Source organism: Suncus etruscus, chromosome 2 (assembly GCF_024139225.1).
Source record: "Suncus etruscus isolate mSunEtr1 chromosome 2, mSunEtr1.pri.cur, whole genome shotgun sequence".
NCBI classification, from domain to species: domain Eukaryota; kingdom Metazoa; phylum Chordata; class Mammalia; order Eulipotyphla; family Soricidae; genus Suncus; species Suncus etruscus.
In genome coordinates, this window is record NC_064849.1 from 125,012,470 (window position 1) to 125,035,871 (window position 23,402).

Sequence of the window (23,402 nt, forward strand, 5' to 3'; positions counted from 1 at the left end):
AAATAATTTAAGTGTGAAATGTGCTTCGAACAAGCTGCAAAGACATGTGTGGTATCACTCCGTTGTCACAGGAATCAGCGTGTTATCACAGTGAATGCAGCATGCTGGCCTCTCTGAGGACAGATTGGGGCACAGTGGCCTCAAGTCCCTTGAGAGTAAATAGTGCAAGTCCTATGGGCTGGGCTGATGGGGTGTCAAAGACAAGACCACCCATCTACTGCCTAAGAGCTGTTTTATCTCCCCAGGCCCCAGCGCTCTCATCTATAAAACTGAAATGACAGGAGGGATTATTTAGCTAATGTATATAACTGTAAAATGTTAGATGCTAAGTGGATAAAGGGAGATGCTCTTAGTAAAGAAAGACAGTTATCACCATTTGTATAAAAGTTTTCTAACGGAGGAGGGGTTTGTGATGATGTTTAACTTCATGCAAGTAAGACTCTGGGTAACCACTTTTGTGCTTCTCTTATCTCACGCCTAGATCTCCTTTCTGTTCCTCAGGGACCTTCTGCTCTAACTGTAGGATTTTGCCATCTTCCACCTCCCTTTTCCAGTTTGAACATTTAATTTAAGAAAGGCCTTCTCATTGCTTTTGGAAGATTCTTTTTCTTTCCTCCCTAACATTTCTCCTTTATCTCTTCAGGTTTCTGTAGTCATCTTGAAGCCAGGCACACCCCCCCCCCCCCTTAAATCTCTACTCATCTTTAGTAGATTTTATGGACACTTCACTCTGAAGTCTGCCCTCTTTTACTCCACACTTCTTCCCTGGACCTCACTCTCTTTCATGCTTCCAGAATTGCCCCACAAGCCTTCCTAACTCTTTTCCTAACACCTTGCCTTCTGGGAGCCACTTGATACACTCTGTTGCTAATGATTATGAAACCTGCCCATGGAAATTAGGAGTTAGATTCAGTATAAGAAAGAAGTAAAACTGTCTGGCGAGGTTGTGACAGAAAAAATAAATAGAGACTGTTCCCTTATCTTTCCCTGAAGGGTAAGAGGCTGGGAGCCTCAGTCAAATGTTTCTATTTGTTGTTTTTTTTTGTTGTTGTTGTTTGTTTTGTTTTGGTTTGGTTTTTGGGCCACACCGGGCGTTGCTCAGGGGTTACTCCTGGCTGTCTGCTCAGAAATAGCTCCTGGCAGGCATGGGAGACCATATGGGACACCGGGATTCGAACCAACCACCTTTGGTCCTGGATTGGCTGCTTGCAAGGCAAACGCCGCTGTGCTAATCTCCCCCCCCCTTTTTTTTAAATGTTTCTATTTGTAGTCACATAGGAAGTATGCCTTGGGGGACCTGCCCCTATGTGAATTTATTGGTAACCCAGTGCCCCACAAGCCTGAAACCCTACCGTTTCTCGAAAGGGATTCCCTAGTCTCTTTTTTAAAACCCCATCCTATCACTGTGTAGATCAGACAGTTGTTTTGAGGACATCCACCATCTTCAAACCTTCTGATATATCCCGATAAAGCTTTTTCTGTCAGTCAGTCTTTGCATCTCTCTTTTGATAGGCCCTTGAGTGGCAGTGGAGCCTAACCTTTATGGTTACAGTTCTTTTAAACATCTCTATTTGAACATGTTATTTTTCTGTTTAAAATAATCCTTGAGTTCTTCATTGCTTTTAGAACAAAGTCAGACTGTTCTCAAGATCTCCTGTGATTTGAAAACTTGATCGTTTTTCCATTCCTGCTCTTTGTCTCAACCATTCCCTGTTTTCCAAGAGCTGTGTTCTGTTTGTGGCCACTATCTTGCAAAATGTTTCCTCTTGGGAAATTCTCCATTCTTCTCCTTCTCTTGAGGCTGGAAAACCAACTCCCAGATGATACTGAATAAAGAACAAACTTACATCTTGTGTCACTTGGAAATTTTTGAATTGCAAGAATAATTCATGCATGTAAAACTGGTTTAAACAATAGGGGATTTGGTTGCCTTATGTAACTGAGAAGTCCACATACAGGAAAGGCTGGATCCATTGTTCAAAGATACTACCCAAGATCCAGTGGACTCCATCTGTCATCTCTACCTTTGATTATCAACCTGCCAGCACCTTTCTGGGAAAGGGAGAGAACTCTTTCCCAAGCAAACATTGCTTTGATCTTGTCTTCCCAGATTTAATTACTAATCTTCTTTGAACCAATTACTTAGGCTGATGCAATAAATTTTACTACAGGCTTGACTTGAACTTAGCCTTGAGGTTCGGAATAGTGACAGTTTCTCCAGATTTTTTTTATGAATAATGGGGATCATCATTGGCCAAGAAATACCCTCTTCACTGAAAATTGACTACCCCCATCCTTGATGTTATGACGTCATTTAATAAGATCTTCTTACAGCCAGATTTTTTTTTTTATCTTTGTTTTGCTTTGAGGTAGTGCTCAAGACTTAACTCTTGGCTTTGTGCTCACAGGTTATCCTCATGATCCTCATGGTATAGACATATGCAATGCTGGCTATTGAACCCAGGTAGTCTGACTGTAAGATTAATGCCTCTGGTCATCCAATAGCTTTTAATATTGTATTTTGTGATGAGTGAAATATTCCATATCCAGTACTTGACAGCTTACATGCTACAATCTTTATAAAGTGTGTTAAGAAACAGAATCTGTGCAACAGACTTATTTTTCCTTTCCTTACCTAGTAACTATTGTTGCCAGGAAGGACATCATTTAACTGTGGTGCTGGTATTCAAGTTCTTGGGGGTTATACTCAGCATTTCTTGACTGGAGACCATATAGCTTCATGTGAACACTCAAGATAGTTCAAGGGAGCAGTAGTTGAAATTTGCATAAATGGCCCCATGGCATGCTGGGGGACAACCACTTGGATAGTGAGACTACAAGGAGAAAATAAATTCAGAAGGGAACTACCATCTGAAAGAATGTTTTGAAACACTGCTCTAGAATCTTCTAATCACAGTGCTCCCTGTGGAGAATACTCCTGTCCTCCAGACCTGCATGTCTTTAGTTGTCATCTCAGGGGAATGAGGAGTCTGCAAACACCTCCCTGTACAACAGAATTTACATCCCTATGTAGTGTTAAGTGTTCTAAAGGGAGAGATGTCAGTAACACACTCAGTATGTGGGAAGCACAGGGAATCAAACTTTTGGCTTCACACTTGCAAGGCAGGTGCTTTTAGTTCCTGATTCTCCTTGGATATCGACTATTTTTGTTCTCTTGAAACACTCAAAATTCAGATTATTTTCTTCTAAGTAGCTTTTTATGTAATTCCTGATAAACTAAAATATCTAGATTTGATGCTATATACCCTAAGTGATGATTCTCAAACTTAAAGACCTGATAACAGAAACACAGTTCAGGCATATTATTTTTTATTTTATTTTCTGGGATAATAAGTTTAATTTAAATATTGTGTATTGTGTGTGTGTGTGTGTGTGTGTGTGAAAGCCATAACATTTGTGCTGAAGTAAGAACATTTTTTCATGGCTCATAAGCACACATGAATCCATAAAAGAGCTTGGGTTCCAGCAGCTGAGGCTCTTTTGATTGTCACAGAATAAGCTTCTCTGAGAGGGTCAGACTGGCACGTCAATTGAACTCAAGTCCCTTTCTCTTTGGCTTCCTTCTTTCATTGGCCATTTTCCTTCATATGTTTCAGAAAGCTTTCTTGACTCTCAGAGCACTTTAAATGCTTAATATTCTTTTTGTTTGTTTGTTTGTTTTGGGGGGCCACACCTGGTAATGCTCAGGGGTTACTCCTGGATATGCGCTCGGAAATCTCTCCTGGCTGGGGGACTATATGGGACGCCGGGGGATTGAACCGTCCTAGGTTAGCACTCGCAAAGCAAATGCCCTACCGCTTGCACCACCTCTCCATCCCTCAAAATACTCAATATTCTTATGTCAAAAATTTTGACCTAGAATTGTCTGTTCATGAAAATGCCAAGAGAATTCTAGATGACACTGTAGACTCTTCCAATCCTGCTAAGAGAATATTTGTTAGCATTTGATTTGAAGTGCCCTTCATGCTTACAATGTCACTTTTCTTGTAAATTTACATGTATGTGGCCAAAGGAACTGTTACATATTTCCTAAAAAATCTAGAGGACAGAAAGTAAATACCTTTCACTTTGTGGTGGTCCTTTTGGTGACTTACTGGAGGATAGCAGTTCCTGCTAAAATTGGCATATTATTTTTAAAACATCATTTTTGTCTGTACAGATTATCTCAATTGTTTCACTGATTTTAATCCAAATGTGCCTCTTCTCCTCACCTGTAGTCATAGATTTTGCCTTTTCTACTTTTGATATTACAGTGTTCGAAGCACATGGCTTTAGTTTTACTTTGTTCCTACTTAGGTTCCACCCACTGCTGCTCAGGGATTACTCTTGGCTCTACATTCAGGGATCATTCCTACTGAGGTTTGAGGGACCATATTTGGAATTGAGAACTGAACCTGCACCAGGCGAGCTCTTTACCTGTTGTACCATCTTTCTAGCCATGGGTATCTCTCTGCTGTACTATCTTTGTAACCACACTTTGCTCTTAAAGTGTGTTTGTAGGGGCTGTGGTTTGTCCAGCCTAGATTCAAGCCTGGCTGACTTGGGTTTAATCTCGAATACCATATATAGTCCATGGAGCCCACCCAGGAGTAATACCTGAGTCCAGAGTCAGTGGTAAGCTTCAAGCACAGCTAGGTGTGACCCAAAAACCAAAATAAAAACAAAATAAAAAAATTTAAAGTGTGTTTGTATATTTTCCTGTATCATTATTCTTTGACACAGCCGTCTTTCTAACATGAAAAAGTTACATACTTTGTGCCAACCCTCTCTGCATTCAAGCATCTATCTGCTGCTCTTGTCACTCATAATTGTCACATGTTTCTGTCTTTTTCATGATGGAATGGAGGGGAACAGAAAAGGGACTTGTCGATATAGGTTCAAAGTTTCATTCTGCCCTTGCCTGCCTGTGTGACCCTACACTACTGCTAATCTTGTGTGAACTTTTCCAGAGAAGATGTGAGTATCCTGGCAGATAACCAGTTGAATTTGTTATGACACTCATTGATTCAGTGTTTGATAAGAGCTCACAAAAGTGCAAGAGACATTCAGATTGGGTCTCAGACACATGTATCTAGAATAGGTTTAGGAGATTTTGCCAGTTTTGAGGATAAGAGTTGTTTATTTGGGATCCTGGGGCTAGGGGTAATATCTTATTTAGAAAGATAGGAAGAAGGTGATAACTTTTTTTTTTTAATTTTGGATTTCCACCCTTCCCAATGACTTTCTTTTCAGAGAAAAGTTTATACTTTTGATCATGTAAAATTTAGGTAAAAACTCAGCCAGCTTTTATGTTTGGCTTCTTGTATTGAGCGCTGATACCACCTCTAAATATGTAAAAGTTCATTATTTCTACTGTATTAGAGTGGTTATAAGCATACAAATGGAATGAAATAAAACCTGCAAGAATAGGGTAATCCTTCAATATTTTATCTCTTAATTTTACAAGGTTTTGGTGATCTTTTATAGATCAGATTGCTTAAATGCTCAAGCATCACTGTAGAAGTCTGTTTACTGATTTTCAGCTTCAACCTTTAGGTCTTTATTTGAAAACATATACTTTACGGAAATTCTGGGTATTTTTCACCAATTCTATGAGCATAAGCTATATTTGCCTTGTGTCTGACTTAAAACCAAGCCTGCATGCATGTTCTGATTCTAGGGGCCAGAATGATAGTATAGCAAATAGGGCCTCTGCCTTGCAGATAACTAACCTGGTTCGATCCCTGGCACACCATGTGGTTTCTTGAACCTGCCAGGAGTGATTCCTGAACATAGAGCTATGACAAACCCCTGATCACTGCTGGATATAGCCCACTCCATCCCCCAAAGAAACTTCTGGTTTCATAGTAGAAATTTATGGCTTCTGTTCTCACATATGACTCAGAACTAGGGAGCAGCGAAGTAGATCTGACAGACAGGATTTTTTTTCCATTTTTATTGAATTCCATGATAGTTACATGCATACATCGTCCAATACCACCACCATCACCAGTCTATTTCCCTCCACCATTATCCCCAAAACCTTCCAATCCTTCTTCTCTCTGACATAAGCTGAATGTCGTAATAAACAAACACAGTGGAATACTATGAATCTGTCAGAAAAGATGAAATAATAGCATTTGCTGTTTCATAGATGGACCTGCAGAGTGCCTTGCTGAGTAAAGACAGTCTGAAGGGGAGGGACAGATACAGCATGATCTGGAATTGAAAGATACATAATAAGGAAATAATGAATGGCCAAAAGCAACAGAACTGGGAAGTGGGCCCATAGATGGTATTTCTTAAAGTGCTGAAACCCAGAGAATCTACCTCTTGAGGTCATTTCCCCTCTTTCAGCTTCAGAGGGTTACTTGGGGTTCCTTCTCTTGTCCTGCCATGCTACTCAGATGCAAAGGAACTAAAATACCTTAAACTTCACAGTTGTAGCTACAGTCTAGAAAAGTAGGTTTAGTCAAGGAAAAAAATGTAGACTTTATTTTGCGGAGAGGGTCAGGTAGCCAAATTAAAGGTTTTTAAAGGATTTGCAAGTACTAGCCTTTATTGCATAGCTTTTACAAACAGCTTTTATTTGAAATTTCCAGGTTGTGGGGTTCAGGTACTGGGTTTTGCTTAAAATTCTCTGGGTGCACTTAGGAGTGCATTCTCTAAGTCATGTGTATTTCATGTCAGTGCTTTAGCTGAGCTACCCTTGTCCCCTTTTCTTTTCTCTGTGTAGTACTTACATACTCAAGTTAATTTGCATAATTTTGCACCTGGAAATACTGCTTCTGTGGGGTGGCTGAGAAGGTTCTATGGGGAAACAAAAGGAAGAAAGCTTAGTGTGCGCGCGCATGTGTGTGTGTGTGTGTGTGTGTGTGTGTGTGTGTGTGTGTTCTGTTTCTTCCGTGGCCTGAAGATGTCCTGTACATCTGAGTTCTTTGGACACTCTCCCTTGAATACACAGTATCACTGTTAATGCAGAGTGAATTGTATTAATCCTTGATGATAGGGTGAGGGCACCAATGAGTAATTACGCGATGATGATAATGGGGAAATCAAAGATCTCTGATGCTGGTGGATTCTGGAAAGCAGTGAGGAGGAAATGCGATGTGCAAAGCATTATAATTGTATTTCCTTGTTTTTGTTGTTTTTTCTTTTTAGGTTTTGGTTTGTGGAAGTAAGCAGTTACCAGGCTTCCACATTTTACATGATACTGGCCTTAAAGTCCTTCTTTCCAGCCTCTGCAGCTTCTCTCTTGAACCAGTTTTTATATGCAAAGACCTGTTTGGAAATGTTTGGAAATGATTATAGTCATCTTTTTTTTTTTTGAGCCACACCCGGTGGTGCTCAGGGGTTACTCCTGGCTATCTGTTCAGAAATAGCTCCTGGGGGCCGAAGAGATAGCTTGGAGGTAAGGCGTTTGCCTTTCATGCAGAAGGTCATCAGTTTGAATCCCCGTGTCCCATATGGTCCCCCGTGCCTGCCAGGAGCAATTTCTGAGCATGGAGCCAGGAATAACCCTTGAGCACTGCAGGGTGTGACAAAAACCACAGAAAAGAAAGAAAGAAAGAAAGAAAGAAAGAAAGAAAGAAAGAAAGAAAGAAAGAAAGAAAGAAAGAAAGAAAGAAAGAAAGAAAGAAAGAGAGAGAGAGAGAGAGAGAGAGAGAGAGAGAGAGAGAGAGAGAGAGAGAGGAGGGAGGGAGGGAGGGAGGGAGGGAGGGAGGAAGGAAGGAAGGAAGGAAGGAAGGAAGGAAGGAAGGAAGGAAGGAAGGAAGGAAGGAAGGAAGGAAGGAAGGAAGGAAGGAAGGAAGGAAGGAAGGAAGGAAGGAAGGAAGAGCGAGCTCCTGGCAGGCACAGGGGACCATATGGAACACCGGGATTCGAACCAACTACCTTAGGTCCTGGTTCGGCTGCTTGCAAGGCAAACACGCTGTGCTCTCTCTCCAGCCCCTATTATAGTTATCTTAAAGTTAATTTGTTCAAATTGTACTGTTTCTTTCTCAAACATTTTTTGCTTGACTCTTTACATATTTTGGATCCCACCTGAGTAAGCAGTATGCAGGGTCCCTGGGACCACCCAGGCTGTGCATGATCCACAGTTCAGTGCTCTGTATTATAGATGCAAGGTTGAGTGGGCTGCGGGAGTCTTAGGTCAAACTCTTGGATCAAACTCCTAGCAAAGACACAGACTCTGGCTCACAATGTCCACTCCATTTGAAAAATATTCTTACTTGCTTTCTCTTTCCCATTCCTTAAGGTCTTTCCTAAATTTCAGCCAAATTAGCTCAAATCTGAAGGATTCTTATCATTTCAGCTGTTTGTCCTAGCCATAAATAAATTTCTTCTAAAACCTCCTAAATGTGGGATTAAAGTTTGCCTTAAATACATTTAGGGTGCTTAGATATTTGTTCATTATTTCCATTACTTACTCCTTGCACTTTGCCCCAGATCCTCTGCACACTTACTGAACTTCCACCTTTCTTTCTTTGAGAAAAAAAATCTTTAGCTTACAAATTGAAATTCAGAAATATAGGAAAGTTGGGAGATAGCTTAGAGAATTTCTTCATGCTGACACCTTAATGCTAGCTAGCATCTGATGTCACCTTAACCATCGGCTAAATTATTGAAATTGCATTCATCTATCCCTTTTAACTGAACTTCAGCTTTTATTCAGAGATCATCAGGTTTTGCATTCATGATTTTTTCTATATCCAGAATAGAATAGTTCCAACATTTTACCATACATGATCCATCATTCTTCTGTAGGATCCCCTGCTCTGGGACAATTTTTTTTAATTTAAACACCTGGTTATAGGGTTGTTCAGAATAGAAATTTTTTCTCCACAGATAATGTTTTTCATTGAGTTACAGTCATGCAATGTATAACAACTTTCATCAGTGTATATTTCCTGTCACCAGTGTTAAGGGACAATTTCTTAATTGTACTTCAACAGTTTGATAGGCTTTATCTCTCCTCATTTTTACTGAAATACCCTGATTTACAATACTTTAAATGATAGTTTTATGCATACTTCATTTCAAGATCACATTTACAATAAGTTGTGCATGTGCTTCTCTCCACACTGTCCGAAGGATCCTTTCTGTTCCTCCTTTCTCCCACTCCAGATAGATCATTTCTCATGTTGCCTATAGTCATTTATTGTACCCTTACTGCATTTCTTTCTATACCACATATGAAGAGATCATTCTGTGTCTCTACCTCTCTTCTGACTTCACCCAGCATACCATCTAGTTACATCCACTTAAGCAAATTGCATGGTTATCTTTTCTTATAGTTTAGTATTACATTGTGTACATAGCTAATTTATTCAGCTTTATTTTTGTAGGTGGGCACCCAGAGATGCTGAGGGATTAATCCTGGCTTTATACTCAGGAATTACTCCTAGTAATGCAGTGCTTGGGGTTCCAGATGGGATTTCGGGATTGAACCCAAGTCAGCCATGTGTAAGACAAGTGCCCTACCTGGATGGGGCTATCTCTCTGATCCCATCCAGTTTGGTTGTTTTTAATACAATATTTCTCACTGACTAGAAGCTTTGTAGTTGGATGTTCATATTGGGTTTGCTTATGCTTTTCCATGATTAGATTGGGTTTGGTATTTTCAAGAAGCATAGCACAGAGATGAAGTCCCTTCTTATTACATCTGATCAGAGAACCTTGATTTTTTGCTAAGGATGTTGTCATAAGGTTTCTTTATCTGAAAGGGTAAGATTTCTTTAGTTCTTTTTAATTTATTTGATACTGACTTACATAATTTGATTTACTGTCAAGAAGAGGAGAAGCTCCAACTTTTGGAGGAAAGGGTCTTTGTGAGTGATTTGAATATAATATATGTAAATCTTTCTCTTTGCATCAGAATGAGTCACCAGGGAATGGAACAATAATGGTGCAGTGAGTTGGATGTTTACCTTGCACACATCCAACCCAGGTTCAATCTTTGACATCCCATATTGTCCTCTGAGCCCAACCAGAAGTGATTTCTGAATGTAAAACCAGGAACAACCTGAGCATTAACATGTGTGGCCCCCAAACAAACAAACAAACAAAAAAAAATTAGATATCAGTTCAACAGAAGTGGGTAAAGAGCCTTTTATTCTGTTAAGTGTTATTGGATATTTATAACATCAGTCATGGACCTTATAATAGAGGTTGATGGACCAAGGGCAGCCTATGAGGAGCACATGTCTCAATCCTATCATCTCCCAGGGCCAGACCAGAATCTTGAGGGCCTTATATGTCTTATGGGCTGGACTTTCCTGAGCTGTTTGGGGTGGGGGATAGCAATATGGGACCTTACCCAGCTATGTTCAGAGTTTAATCCTGGCTCTGTGCTCAGGGATGAGTTCTTGTGGTGCTGGAGATTGAACTGGGATTCATCAGCATATAGGGCAAGTACCTTATTCCCTTGCTCTCTCTCCACACTAATCCTTGTTTTCAAATTTCTGAGATTCTCTAAAAAGATAAAGCATATTTAATAATTTATATTAGTATATTATAAATACTATATACTTATTAAATTACAGAAACATTTAAAGAATTGCCATTGTGAACATTTCTAGTACAATTTAGACATTGCCATTTTCTGTTTTCTGAAAGGAGACAAGCTGCTTTAATTGCTTGCTCCAAAGACTCATCAAAGGAGAGCAGAGGAAAACTATTTGTCACTCCCTTTTCCTTCAGCACTCTTCAGGTATTTTCTATATGGATTTGAGCAACTCTTTTATGTCTTCAGCGTTATCAAGGGAGTACAAAAAGATAACAAGGTCTCAGGCAAGGTTAACTTACTGTATCTTTAATTTTCAGTGGAGATATCTGCTCATTCACACTTTCTGGAAGGGAGTGCAAAATATATGATACTAAGTTGGTCACAATAAACAAATTTAAGAAAAATTGGAAGTCACTGAAAAAAAAAGCATTTTCAATAAAGATAATCTAAAAAGAACAATTCTCTTAAATAGATTAAGAATTATTTGATTCAGGAATAACAATCATAATCTAATTCAGGTGATGGCATCTTGCTCTTATCTAGCCCTTGTTCCTCTTTTAATACCAACCTGATGCTCAATTTTCAATGTGTTTAATCTATATTAAGTTCAAGTTTAGTGTAGAGTGCTACACTAAATTGTATCCAATTCCCTTAGCATGAGTAAATGGGCTTATCCTGACATTAAGAAAATAAAATGAAGACACACAGAGAAAGTACCAGAGTGGCAGGGACAGTAAGTGCCTCAATCTGCTTTTTTAGGTCTGACTAGTGCAGATTTATCAGCATGTGGTCCCCTAGCCACTCCTGCTTTTTTTGCAATTGCTCAACCCTCCTCTTATTTGCAGACTTTTGCAGCTACTGTTCACAAGGTCCTGGCCATGGCACATTCATTTCTCTCACTTTATTACCATCACTTCTGATTCCAATTTGCTACCAAATTGAGTTTCCAGTCCCAAGCCTGACATTCAAGCCGTCAGGTGGATTAGCTCCTTCAGCTTGGTTAGCCTGGAAGATTCAGGGCAGTTGACAGTAGCCTATTAAATGTGCTCTGCTCCTTGTCTTGGAACCTTGGCTGCTGTCCTGTGGAGTGGCAGGGCTAGGTGAGCCACCCTAACCTTTCTTGTTGTTTAGAACTCATAATTCTAGACCTACTGGAAAGACTTCTGATTACAGAGTTGGGCTTTATCCCTTATCTTGCTGTTTCAGCAGCTTTTTCTCAGAGCAGAGCAGCTGGCTTATGGTCAGGTCATTGCGTGGAATATGATTGATTGGGCTCTGTGGGATCACTCATTTGGCCCTTTTGCCTCCTGTATCCTTTGAGTGATCTATTTGCATATAGAGTTGAAATAGCATCTTATTCTCAGGTACCCCTCCTTATCTTTCTATGTTGCTGTCAAATCGACTTACTGAACAACAGTATTTACTTACTGAGTTCCAAACCTTTTGCCATGTACTGGTTCTCAGTAATTTTTTTCTGTATGAAATAGACCAGTTTACAATGGGAGTTCCCTTTTACCTTTTCTTTTTTAAGCCAAAGCACAAAATTAATTTCTCAGTTTTGTCCTGACCCCAAATCCATATATAGAAAATTACTCATTAGTTTTCTATTTCCATTTCGCAAGAAAACCTCTTGGTCAGAGACTTTACCCTTATCATTAGGGACTTCTGTGAATGAAGGTATATTTATGTTTCAGAATCAGGGAGCCAAGTTCAGCAAACACTATAATTTCTTGGTACTAGTCAAGGATTAAAGCTAAAGCAAAGCAAAACAAAACAATAAACTGTTTCACCAATGAGCACTGCAGCCCTTGAAAAGAAAATGTTAGTTATTAAGAGAAAGAAGACATTTGGTTGCTAAAATTGTTCCTTGTTGTCTTTGCAATTAAACAATGGCATGACGATTATAACTATCAAATATCATGCCAGCTCATAAGCAGAATTTCTTACATTTAAAGCAATCCTATCCTCTTAAAGTCTGATGCTTTGAGCAGTGCTGGAGTAAATTACACTGTTCACAAGAAATCTCAGAGACCACTTCCTAGGACCAACATTCAAGAGCTCAATAAGAATAGAAGATAGGAATGGTGAGTTTGGGACTGAGGGGGAAATCATCTTCCAAGATAACTTAAGGAGCTAAAGCTCCTGTAAGGCAATAGACATATAATATTGGAAACCTGAATCCAAATTCTCTTGAGTCTTTGAGTTTACAGTGCCCTCTTTTTGACCTTTGGTAGCCACATGACTTGAAGCTTTCTGTTCTTTAATTATCATCATCATCAAATACTCCTTTTTAGTATCCGAGCATCTAAAAATTTCACTTACGGATAAAGGTACTTCTGACTCCGTTTTATGTACTTGCTTGGTTGCTTTGTCTATTGGTTATTTGTTGTTATTTTTCTATAACTTCTCTATAATTTGAGGTAAGTGGAAGAGCATCCTTTGAAAACTCAAAAGCATCCTATTAATTGTTGTTGCTGTCAAGTTACATTTTTAGTCTTACTAATTGCCATTCAAATATTCTAGATACTGTAATATGTTCAGAATATTTAAATAGATCTATATTTATTTATTTAAATATATATAAGTATTTATTTAAATAAATCTATTTTAAGATATAATTCCAGAAGGAAACTTGTTGCCTTTCTTTTGCATAATCTTTGGTAAAAAATAACACTTTGTATATGTTTATATCTTTTGGCACAAATGATCTAATTTAATTGCCTTTTTAAATTTATTTTACCTTTCCTATGACTGTTCATGTGATCCTATAAAATTTCTACTTGTATCTGCTTCATTTTTGGAGAATTCTTTTAGTCCTTTAGAATATCCTATGCTGAATCACAAATCAAGTCACAGATCAAAAATGAAGTATTATACTTCATTTAAATTATGGAATAATTGTTTTGGATGGTTAATGTCTTTTCTATTCTAGACTTTAGAAAAAAACTACTTCTGCATTTTAAATATGGTACATAGAAAGAACAAATAGAGGTAAGAAGGGAGCCTGCAGAAAATTATCACATCAAAATCTTTTTCCCCCCAGAATCAAAGATGCAAAATAAAGCTTACTGGTGCATTTTATTTTAGTCACTTTGTGTCCCATAGTCTAAGATTCACATAGAATCTCATATATGTAATGTTTTTCTTTGCAGAAGGAGCTGAGTCTTCCCAGAAGAGGAAGTTTGTAAGTAGCATTATTTTTAACTTAAAAAATTAATTTGTTATGCTGTTTTTCTCGGTTATTCTTATTAGAATTTTAATGAAAATGAAAGTTAAATGTAATCATCAAATCAGGGAAAACATTTTGTATATACTTATACGTGTTAAATATAACTGATATTGATATAATTTTTAGGCATTTTCCATATGGACATTGTAAACAAAAATACAGATTTTGCCCAGGAAAATTTTAACTTGAAAAATTATGTAATATAATCAAACCAAAGTATATTTTGATCTGAAATAGTATAAGTAGTATTGTTCTATGTGATCTGGAAGTCTGTGATTTATTTAATACTATAGAAATAGAGAGAGTAAATTATAGAAATACTTTTGAATTGATGTAGACAGCATCATCAGTAATTTTCTTCTATTAGAACTGGGTATTTCTGAATGAATTCTTGTAATGTTCTTGTATTAATAGAGTGGAATTACAGGGACCAGGAAAATAGGTCAGTGGTCCGGAGTACATGCTTTGCACTGGGACTTGAGTTCATATTGTAGTACCACATAACACCTTAGCAGCACTGAGTTGCCCTGGTGTCCATGAATGACTAAGATGTCCCTGTTGGTTGCCAGCAATACAAAGCCAGAGCTACTCTGCATCCTTGGCCCCAAGGGTTCAAGCACCCTTTCCACTTGGCCAAGTGTTGTCAATAGTGGTCTGTGGACTTACTGAGCATTAATTGGAAGATTTTTCAAAAAAAAAATTACTGAACTTTTCTATATTTTGTTTATGCCTTTCAAAAGGTCTACTAGGGGCTAGAGCAATAGTACAGAGTGCTTGCCTTGCACACAACTGATCTGAGTTTGATTCCTAACACCAATATGGTTTTGAAGCCTGCTAAGAGTGATCCCTGAGGGCAGAGTTGAGAGTAAGCCCTTGAGTACTTCTGGGTGTGGCCCAAACCATTCCCCCCCCACAAAAAGTCCAATAAGATATTTGCCTAACTCATAATTTCTTTGTTTCTTTTAGCAAGTTAGTGATTGCCTTTAATATTTACTAGGGGTAGATTTGTTAAAAAATGTACTGTGAAAGGTTGGAATATGTTTGTTTGGTATCTGATTTGTTTTTTTTTTGTTTTTGTTTTGTTTTTGTTTTGGGGCCACACGTGGGCAGTGCTTAGGGTTTATTCCTGCTCAGAAATCGGTCCTGGCAGGCACAGGGGACCATATGGGATGCCAGGATTTGAACCAACACCTGTCCTGAGTCGGCCCCTTGCAAGGCAAACACCCTGCTGCTATGCTCTCTCCGGCCCCTATCTGATTTATTGTTAAGAATTTAGTAGATGGGATAATGTGTCTATAATAATAATAACAACGTGTTTTTTATGTGTCTATGTATCTTTTGTTTGTTTTGTTTTGAGAACATACTTTGAGATTCTCAAGGGCTTATTCCTGGCTTTGAATTCAGAGATCATGCCTGGTGGGCCTCAGGAGGCCATATGAGGTACTAGGAATTGAATCTGGGTTTTGAACATGAATTGAACATTCAAGAAAATCAACATACCTGGTGTACTATCTCTATGGCCCCAATGTCCTTCTTTAAAAACAAAGTGTATGCAAGTCTTAACTAGTAGGGTTGGAAACATACATACTTTTAAAACATAGAATTCTTTCTGCAGACAAATTTTGTTTTTGTTTTTTTTTTTGTTTTTTATTTATTTGTTTGTTTTTGGGGGCCACACCCATTTGATGCTCCTGGCTAAGTGCTCAGAAATCACCCCTGGCTTCGGGGGACCATATGGGATGCCAGGGGATCGAACCTCGGTCCTTCCTTGGCTAGCGCTTGCAAGGCAGACACCTTACCTCTAGCGCCACCTTTCCAGCCCCATTGTTTTTTTTTGTTGTTTGTTTGTTTATTTGTTTGTTTTGTTTTTGGGCACACCTGGTGATGCTCAGGGGTTACTCCTGGCTAATCGCTCTTGACTCGTCAATGAACCATATAGGACGATGGAGGATAGAACTTGGTCCATCCTAGGCCGGCACGTGCAAGGCAAATGCCCTACCGCTGTGCCACCACTCTGGCCCCGCTGCTGACAAAATTTGAAAAAAATTAGCCTCTGCATCTCGAAATTAGGACTTTTATCAGTCATGGAAACTTCACTACTATTTATTTTGGTTCCTATTTCCAAAATTCAAGCTGTACCCATAGTTAGACGGCCAGAAGGGCAACCAGGTTTTTACTCTTGGAGAACATGCCCAAATAAATTTTTACTAGATGTCAGTTTGTATCTGTGTACTGCAGGCTGATGGCCTAATAGATGTCATAGAAAATGCCATTAAAATAAAAACTTTCTTTTTGCATTATGATTAGTACTTTTTGTCTGTCTGAAGAAAATCTTAAACTGTTTGGATTCTTTCTATCATAATGAGAAGGAAAAGAATCCAATACACACTATCTTTAAAGAAAATAGAATCTCCTTTTCATCCTAGTTTTAAAGCATTCTTGGTTTGCTTTTTATACTTTATTTGAAAATAAAACTCAAATCTCTTTAGCCTTATTTTAATAAAGGGCTTGTTCTTTTATCTACTTTTGAATGAGGATGCTTTCTGTGAATTATTGTTTAAGTAATATTAATTAGTAAATTAGAGTTCTTTTATAAAATGTCCCTATTTACTTTTTCACTTGTATCTCAGTTTTGTAAATGTGAGCTTATGCCTCTGAGTTAATTAGTAAAATATAAAAAAAAAAACATATTTAAATTTATGTACTTGAAAACATGGAATCTTTGATGGCAAAAGGGAAAATGTCCTAAGTTTGTTTGGAATACACACTGTGAGTACTTTGTAAAATAAAAATAGAATATATTTAATCTGTTTACAATCACCTCCCTAATAAAAAGCAGTATAGCTGTCATTCAGACAGGGCAAAACAATATAGTAAAAACATCAGTTTAAATCTACCTTTTAAGGGCCAGAGCAATAGCACAGCGGCAGTGTGTTCGCCTTGACATAGCCTACCCGGATTTGGTCCTGGCATCCCATATTGTCCCCAGAGCCTGCCAGGAGAAATTTCTGATTTTTGGGGGCCACCAGTGTGGACCTCCCAAAACAAAAGTAGATTCTGGAGAAATATACTTAGTAATGACATCAAAGACAAACATGCTATTTTGTGTTTTCTATTGATATAAATTTTCCTCAAAGACTTAATAAATATGATATAGATACACTGAGAATTAATGTAACATTATTTTCAGTGAATTCCACCTAAATGCCACTTATACTCACTGATATAAGCCCCTGACTTATATATAAGTCATATATTTTATGACTTCAAGGAAAAAAAGACTTTAAAACATAAGTGTTAGAAGACATTAATATAATTTTTTTTTCAGTTTGACACATTTTACTTGCAACTTAGAGAAACTTTATCAGTGCTATGAGGTACAAAAACATTCCAAGGGCCCCACCTGGATTAGGACATGTTTAGATCCCCACTTAGGGGATCCCAACCAATTTACATGCAAACCAAAGCGGTGAAAGCAAGGTCTGGGGGTTCCATCCACCTCCCAATCCACGACGAAAACCTCACGCAGAAGACATTAATATAAATTTAATGAAGAGAATAATGTATCTTTATCATTATAAAAGTTATTTTATAAGTAAATAAAAATTTAACTTATAAATACATTTTTCACATTTATCATTTAAACATTTGTTATTCAGTGCCAACAAAATTATGTGTTAGACCTTGATTATGAAACTTGTTAATACTTCTTCAAATTATTTGCTGCACGAATTCTCTTGAATCCTAGTTGTTGTTGTTATTACTATTTGGTGTGAAGGGGTGGATTACCAGACATTACATTAGTGATACTAATATATCAGGGGGACCCAACTGCCTTAATCCCTGTACTATCTTTCTAGCTTGAACAGCTTTTACTATTCTTTTTCCAGAAAGATTGAAAATTTTATCTGCTCTTCTGTTGAGATTTTTTTTCTTTCTTGTTAACAGTGAGTAACTGCTAGAGTCAGAGAAGCCTGAGACAAAAGCTAAAGAGGAGCAGTCTGCCAAATAATTTTTGGGACAGTGTTTTGCTTTAACCAATATGTACCTGACAAAATTGCGCAGCTTTTCTTCTGCGGAGACAGGTCTTTATCTGGGGAGACCTGCTCTCGAGTTCCCCTCATCTTCTCATGGGTGTCTTCATAGCCTCTGGCTCTAAACCTTTTAGTTGGGAAGACTCATGCTCCAGGGGATATTCAGACTGCTCCAGTGAAGAGGAGTTAGAGGTATAGAGAGCCAGGAAAGAATAAAAGAGGGGATAAGGAGTTGAAAATCTGGGTGCCCCCCCACTGCCAATCTGAGATAAAGACAACCAGATGGTAAATCAATTAGCGATTAGGTTTTATTACATTGGCCAAAGGATTCCACAGTCTTCAGTGGTCCACAGAGCCAGAGTACCAGTTACATACAGCTTTTGATAAGTTTTTGAGATGTTACATATATCATTCAATAAAACATTAAGAGACAGTGGAGCAATTCTGAAACAGTACTTCCTTAAATTTTTAACCAAAACATCCTCTTCTATCTCACCTGAATTTCATGTATGTCAGCTTATTGCCCCTTCAATTATTTCATTTTTGTTTCAAGGTATACTTAGGACAATATCTAATTTAAAGAAAATGACAAAGGTAAGGCATTCTTAGCTGCCTAAGTTCTGCCCTTTGCCTGGGCTTCAAGGCCTGGGTTGCCCAGGTATGTCCTTTCCATTGTTCTGGCTTTGGGGCTCTTGTTAAACTTTAAACAAATCCCATGAGCAGGAGCATGATTCACAGAAGCAGAAGCATGATTAATATATTTCAATTTCTTCATTCATATTTTATTTTCAACATAACTATACAGTACAATGTAGTTCTTTTTGTTTTGGGTTATACCAAATGCAGTCGGGCTTGTTAGGGGGGTTGCATGTACAGAAAATGTTAGAGGGGCTGGAGTGGAGACACAGCAGTAGGACATTTGCCTTGCACACGACTGACCTAGGACGGACCACGGTTTGATCCCTGGTGTCCCATATGGTCCCCCAAGCCAGAATCGATTTCTGAGCACATAGCCAGGAGTAACCCCTGAGCATCACTGGGTGTGGCCCAAAAACAAAAACAAAAGCTGTTAGAATGAGGCTTCTGATTGCAAGTTATCTCTGATAATTCCAATTTGTATGCTGTGAAGAATAATACTTAAAAAATCCATCTCCATTATTCATACAGTATGTATTAATCAGATTTTTAAAAAATTAGTAGTATTTAAATTAAAGATTATTTTTATACCTAGAATTATGCAATGAACATATCCATATATAACATTACAAATCAATTTGATTTTACAAATTGAAGAACTCAGAAAACACATTTGTCATTTTGTTATTTATTAAAGTATACAGCTGGGGCTGGAGCAATAGTATAGTGGGTATGGAACTTGCCTTGCATGTGGCCAATGAGGATTTTCTCCCTGGTATCCCATTATGGTCCCCTGAACCAGAAATGTTTCCTGAGTGCAGAGCCAGGAATAATGATTCCTGAATGCAGTGCCCTGAGCATTTGGTTGTAGCCCCCAAAACAAAAAAGTATACAAAATATGCTATTCTTTCTTGGGAAAAAATAATTCAAATAGATTTCCACTAACATGCTCTTTATAATCATTTTCCTAAGAACTTTACTGTGTTGTATGATATCTTTTAGAAGGATAAAAACGCAATAATTTCAACTTTTGTGGTGCAAAATAGGACAGGAGAAGCCAAGGAAAATGCCTTCCACATAAATAACAAAGCTACCAAGATCAATTTTCCAATTTCTTTCCTATACCTTTATCAACGTCAAGACCCCAGATCCCATTTCTACTTAGATTCTCTATATAGCTGGTTTTTAGCAACTTCTGCCTTTCAAAGAGTAGCAATTTGCTAAAGCTCCTTTTTCCTTGGAGTTGGCCCCGACCTGTCCAGGGAGCCTCAGAGCTATTCCCATCTGATTCACTGTTCATTCTGTGAATATAATGCTACTCTGACCCAGTCACCCTGGCAGTGCTCAGGTGCTTAGTTTGACTACCACGGTCACACCCTCAAGGCATACAGTTTGGAATGCCTAGGCTTGTACTCCTGAACCATCTCCCAGTTCTATTGCCCCAAACTCTCAATCCCAGCTTCTTCCAGTGCTTTCCCTGTCTAGTATACCAAATTATCTGTAGCCTTCATCTCATTTACCTATCTATATTATAAACTCCTCCAATAAATCATATAGTTATATTTTAACAAAGTACTGAAACAGTTAGAAAGAATAAATGAGAGTATAGGTATCCAAAGAATACTAGTGAAGGTGAAAAGTAAATTCTAGATACAAGGTAGTATTTATATTGGAAAAAATTCAAAATATGCAAACCACAATATTCTATGTTTTCCGAATACAGATATTTTCAGTAAATGTATAAAAAATGCATAGGATGCAAATTCACATCAAGCCTACTTATCAGGGGAGGGAATGACAGAAATGGGGCTTGAAAGGGCTCTGCAGAGAGTTGCATATATATCATTCTTGTGACGGTGCATGCATGAGTTATATACTATCTTCATTTTGCTATTCTTGAAATAATTCCTTTAAAAGGCTCAAAATTGTCTAAAGGTAGAATTCAAACTGTTCTAACCAAATATTTATGGAGACGTGAAGATAATTTGAAAAGAAAAAAAAGCACAGAGCTACTTTGAATAAAAGAACCTATCACACTTATTTATTGCAATGTTTGCTTTGCGTCTCAAGCTGAAGATTGGTCCAATTGAGCAAAATTTTAAAATAACTGGGAGCTCCTCTGTGGCAGGTATTCATTGACAAATGCCAACACACTGCCTGGTCAATTATGATGATAACAGTTTAGTAGTCTAGAATTGCTTTATGATGCACTAACCTAGAGGTGAAGAAAGGAGGCAGTGGAGATGTTAGCAAGGATAAATATGTTGCAACGTTTAGATGCAGAGTTAGCTTTGTTCTTGTTTTGAATGTTTTGGCTTCTGATGCTAAGGACCTCTTTGTACTCTTGTTTCACACAGTGCCTGGGACAGTGTGGATATTTGTTGATTACTTCTAAACATATCTCCTCCCTCTTTCCCTAAGTCCTGCCAGTCCCTAAGGTGCTCCATGAGTGTGAATGGAGCCATATGTTTTCTTTCTATCATGTTACTTTTTCAGTATCTGCTGGATGAGGCCAAAAGCAGTTCCAGGGTTGAAGAGCTCTTGCCAGAGCTGTGGTGGTATAAATTCAGTGTTTGTCAACTTTATTTTGATTTTCCTGACAACATCTACTCTCAAAATATCCATATTTATAAAGGTGCCAGCCATGTTCTGAAAGTCCCTTAGTTGGTCTTCTCCCATATTTAGCACTTGGATCCTGAAATGACACTTCTAATCTGACAGACTCACTGGGAGGTATTTGTTTTCCAGCAAGGAAAAAGAAAAAAGGGTAAAACAAACAAACAAACAAACAAAAACAAAATCCTGAGCAGAGAGCTAATAGATGGTTAGGAGCACAACTAAGGTGTCCCTGGCAGCTACTATTTTACTTTTAAAGGACCCCTTTGTGTTTTGTTAATTGCCCAAATAAATAGCTCTCCAGGAGAGAGAGCTGCTTTTTCATGGGATTTCCTAAAGAGAGGAGCAGAAAATTAACTGGGGCCAGCTCCCTTGCTTCCTTCAATCTTGCTTTTCAATGATCTTTCAGATTTCTTCACATGGAAGCAAGGAAACCATGATATTTATATTTAAGCAAGCAGATTCTGTCTACTACTTTAAAACACTGTTTCTCTTTGTCTTTTAATCACGAGCTTGAGTATTTGAGCCATGATTGATGGAGCCTTCTAAGTCTGAGGACCATTCAACCACCTGCCATTATCACTTGATCTAAGTGAAAACTGTAACTGACACTTGATTGGTTTCTTGGCTGGATGTGTTTCAGCCACATCCAAGGGAAACCCTTGTGTGTACAAGGAGCTGCTTGTATTTTGGCTGAAACCCAAGTGCAAGCAGCAACTTGTGTGCACAGAAGGCCTAGAAAAGTAGACTGCGGAATTAATGGAGTTTTGAAGTTACATGAAGGTAATTTTATTAGACAATCTTCTTGGTTTATTGACATTTCTTGACTTTGGGCTGGAAAGATTTTATAGCAGAGAAGATCTTACCTTGCATGTGATTGAATCCCTGGCACCCCATATTAACTCTGCTAGGTGTGATCTCTGAGTATAGAACCTGGAATTAGCCCTGAGAACCTCTGGGTGTGGCCTCCAAAATATAAAAAAGTAATAATAAATTTCCTGATCTGACAGCAGTGATGACTATCAAATGTCCATCACTATAGAGAATTTTAATGTCCCTTCTTCTTTCACCTTCTCAGTATCATTTTAAAATGTGGTTGAAATAGGGCTGGTCATGGAATGCATGGAGGATGTCACATGGTGACAGTGATTTCAGGTCTGTTCTGTATGCCTGAGGGGAGACCATTGAAACAACTTTGATAGGTATATGGCTTCTTGAAAATAGAAATAAATTCAATTGCATCCTGGAGACGATTTCAGTGTATCACTGGAGCAGACAAAATTTTGGTATGCTTACTGAGAGTTATACAGAGTCACAGGTTCCACAGAGGCATGCATTCATAAGGCGCTCTAGTGGAGTACTGAGACAAGTCTGACCCCAAAAAAGCAACTATTGAGAAGCAGCTTGCCATATCTTTAAATTAATTCACATTGAGAAGGATAGTAAATGTATTTTGAAGCTTTCTAGGTTCTCCCTTTAGCCAAGAAAGGGTGTCCAGCATCTAATAGAAAAGGAAAAGGAAAAACAGAGGAAGAAGTTTGTCAAAGCAGGACTGAGGTAATCACTAAGAACTTGCTTTGCATATGGACAATACCAGTTCAGTTTCACATAAAATTCTCCAAGTGATCCCGGAGCATTGTTGGGTATGGTCGCAAAACAAAAGTGAATAGCAACAAAAAAACATGCAGAGGCAGTAAAACCTTGGGTTGCTGGTGACTTCTGGATGAACTGAATCTACAGTAGCTATATGGAACTAAATTGACTAGGTTAAGGTATGAGTTTGGAACCAAATTTTGAGTCCAGATAATCAGTGACCTATATAATTGACTAGAATTGGATTGATGTTATTGGTATGTATAGATCTCTGTGATTTTTAAAAAAGACAAATTTTGGAGCTTGAGCTAGCACAGAGGGTGGGCAGCTTACCTTGCACATGACTGACCCAGATTCAATCCCTAGCATCCCATATGGTCCCCCAGTACCACCAGGAGTACAGAGCCGGTAGTAGTCCCTAAGCATTATTAGGTGTGGTAAAAAAATAATTTTTACAATTATTTAGGCTGCTTGCTGGAACATGCTGCCCTGTTCAGATATTTAGAAAAGTAGTTTGAGTAAACTGGGGTTTTTTTCTAAAGTGACAGGAGAGAAAATCATCTTGATTTTAAAGCTGAATTGAACTGGATTTATGATATTTTCAACAAGTTGAGGGTGCTGTTTCCTGAAAGAAAGGGAAAGAACTTGATTCAAGCAAAATAAAGGACATGTAAACTACTTGGGTAAGTGTTAAGATAAATATAGTTTTATTCTTTGCACTGTGTCTTCCCTCCCACACCCACAGATATTGAAGTCTGAATTTAAAATATCTATTGTTGAAGCCAAA

General features: G+C 38.2%; 1 protein-coding gene across 4 annotated transcripts in view; it reads left to right on the top strand.

Annotated features, from left to right (window-relative positions):
- Window positions 1-23,402, top strand: part of MAST4 (microtubule associated serine/threonine kinase family member 4) — a 646,820-nt gene that overhangs the window by 324,603 nt on the left and 298,815 nt on the right. For all 4 annotated transcript variants that reach the window (XM_049768741.1, XM_049768745.1, XM_049768746.1 and 1 more), the window contains one exon: window positions 13,660-13,691. In XM_049768741.1, coding sequence (XP_049624698.1) covers window positions 13,660-13,691 — 32 coding nt within the window. The remainder of the gene's footprint in view (window positions 1-13,659; window positions 13,692-23,402) is intronic.